Source organism: Ctenocephalides felis, unplaced genomic scaffold (genome assembly GCF_003426905.1).
Source record: "Ctenocephalides felis isolate EL2017-DRISC unplaced genomic scaffold, ASM342690v1 CF-g0.4_SCAFFOLD_01604, whole genome shotgun sequence".
NCBI lineage: Eukaryota > Metazoa > Arthropoda > Insecta > Siphonaptera > Pulicidae > Ctenocephalides > Ctenocephalides felis.
This window is the reverse complement of record NW_020537758.1, coordinates 913,990-916,336: the sequence shown is the minus strand read 5'-3', so window position 1 is coordinate 916,336 and position 2,347 is coordinate 913,990. Positions and strand designations below refer to the sequence as shown.

The following is a 2,347-nucleotide window of genomic DNA, read 5'->3' as shown; positions in this document are numbered from 1 at the left end:
AAAACCAATTTGCTGAGGAAACAGTTTGAATGTTGAGCTTTCGGTAGAAGTTAGTCAATAAAAAGTTGATACATTTTTGTCACAACTTTAAAATTACAACATTATGCAACCGGGGTAGTTTATAACAATTCACCTAGTTCGTTTCCAACTTTTTTTCCCGATCCTCGCACATCGATCCAAAATCCTGTTCCTCATTACCCGCACACAGAAGCCATTAAATCCACCATTCCCGACCTAAACCTGTCCAGAAAGCTACCTCACTGAACCGAATCGTCCATCCATCGAGTCATCCCTTCCAAAAACCTTCAACATTTGCAACCCCGCCTAGAACGCACCCCCTGACAAATGATGACAATCCATTCCCCATCGGAGCACACCTCCGCCCCAATGGTGGTCCTTTACCTCTGTCCTGCGCATGGGGCACCGCCAGTCAGACCGCCGTCGGAGGAGGAGGCCCCCTTGGCGCCTCCTACCTTTGTCCTGATGGTAGGGATGTCCCGGTAAGGTAAGGTAAGATCACTAGCCGGATCATACTAGTATCCGTTACACGTTCGGGATATTACACCGGTATTATATCGCAACGGCATTGGGATTATATCGATATATTGTGTATATAGATAATCGATATATGCGATATCGGAGTCGATGGCGGATCGATATCGATATGTGATCGATCGGTGGTGAATTTCTAAGGTTTCGACGGGAAAAATGAAGTTTGGCTAAAATTGTGCAGTGAGGAAGGATCGATGTATTGTCTAAAAAGCACTAAAAAAGTTGCAAATAGTATAAAAAAATGTGGTGTCAGTGTTTGAATTAAATCTATTTTAGTGGTGACGAGACTTGTTGAAATGTTTTTATCTTACAAATTGTGTGTGGACAAGATCAAGCAAATATTTAACTTTTGAGTTGAAAAATCATCTTTAAAATTTATCGTGTGTGAACAAAGTTTAAGTTTCCAATCAAAAAATCATCTACACAAATTATCTTCATCCCCAATTGTGTGTGCAAAAGTTCTAAATAGAATTTGGCAACAATAGTAAAGCATGTGTTTGACTAAAATAGACATTTTTTGGATAAGTGAATAGATTTTTACAGACTTATTTTAAATTTAACAGTTGTCTTGGAATTGAGAAAAAAACATTTTAACTAATATATAAAATTATATAAATATCAAATTTTAGTTAAATATGCTTATAAATTAACAATTCGCGCAATATAGAAGTAAACTCTTAAAAAATTGTCACAACTTTGTGAAATATTAAATAAATTTGTGTAAATAATTTGTGCAAACTTAATATAATAAATTCTATGTTATAGTTTATATGAAAATAAATTCATTAAACTAATATAAAAAAAAGTTAGTAATTATCTAAAAACTGTGAAAACTTGAAAATATTTTAATTTTTAATTTAGTTTATTTAATTAAAAACATTTTGTTAATATACGTTTTAAATAGTGAGATTTAATTCAGTCTTCTGTGATATTAAAAAAATACTGCAAAATTTCTTGTAAACTGCAAAGTGCTTGCAAAATATTAAAATTTGCAAAAAATTACCAAAATGACAATCCGAAAACTTAAACGTTAAAATATATTCATATTTATATCAAGATATTTTAGAACTCAAAAATATATGCTAAAAAATAATAATTTGTGCAAAGTATAATCGTCAATTTTTTAAACAAAAATGTGTAACTATATTTTAGTATTTTAAATTGTGTTTCAAAAAGTGCGTGAAAACGTTTAGAATAGTTGGTGAAACATTTTTACGGATAAATCTATACCTAAATATTGTTTTTTTACATGATAAAATTTCAGTTTTTAAATAATTTGTGTGGCAAAAATATAAAACAACAGTAAAAACAAACTTAAATGGTGATTTTGTAAAACAGCTCTATAAAATCTATATTATCTTATCTGTTAAATACCAAAATTAGGCAAAATCGTATTTAAAAAGCTTTACACTAACTATTTAAAAATATAACATTTTAATTTCAAAAAGTGTTTTTAGAAACATTTAAAAACATTATCCTATAAAAATAAATAGTCTTATGTGTAACAAATATGTATGAAGTGCTAATGGTGATTTTATAGATCAGATGTTCTAGGATTAATTTAAACATTGAAAAATTCCATGTGTTACAAAAAGAATCAAAAAATTTTCATGGTGCATTGATAGTGAATTGCCAACAAAATCCTACAATTTCTAAACGAAAAACAATTTCGTTTAGACTACTACTAACATAATGATGCCGTGTATAAGTCCTTTACCAAACTGGCTTCCCCAAACGCCCAAGTCCAGGGCCGGAGCCCCAGGGCCGTCCCGCCGCCCTACAGCCGACAACCGCC

General features: G+C 31.6%; 1 protein-coding gene across 1 annotated transcript in view; it reads left to right on the top strand.

The window, feature by feature from the left end:
• The first annotated feature begins 387 nt into the window (after positions 1-387).
• LOC113372705 (homeobox protein SIX6-like) overlaps positions 388-2,347 on the top strand; it is an 8,105-nt gene continuing 6,145 nt past the window's right edge. The window contains exon 1 of the mRNA XM_026613054.1: positions 388-486. Within this exon, the coding sequence (XP_026468839.1) occupies positions 388-486 (99 nt within the window). The remainder of the gene's footprint in view (positions 487-2,347) is intronic.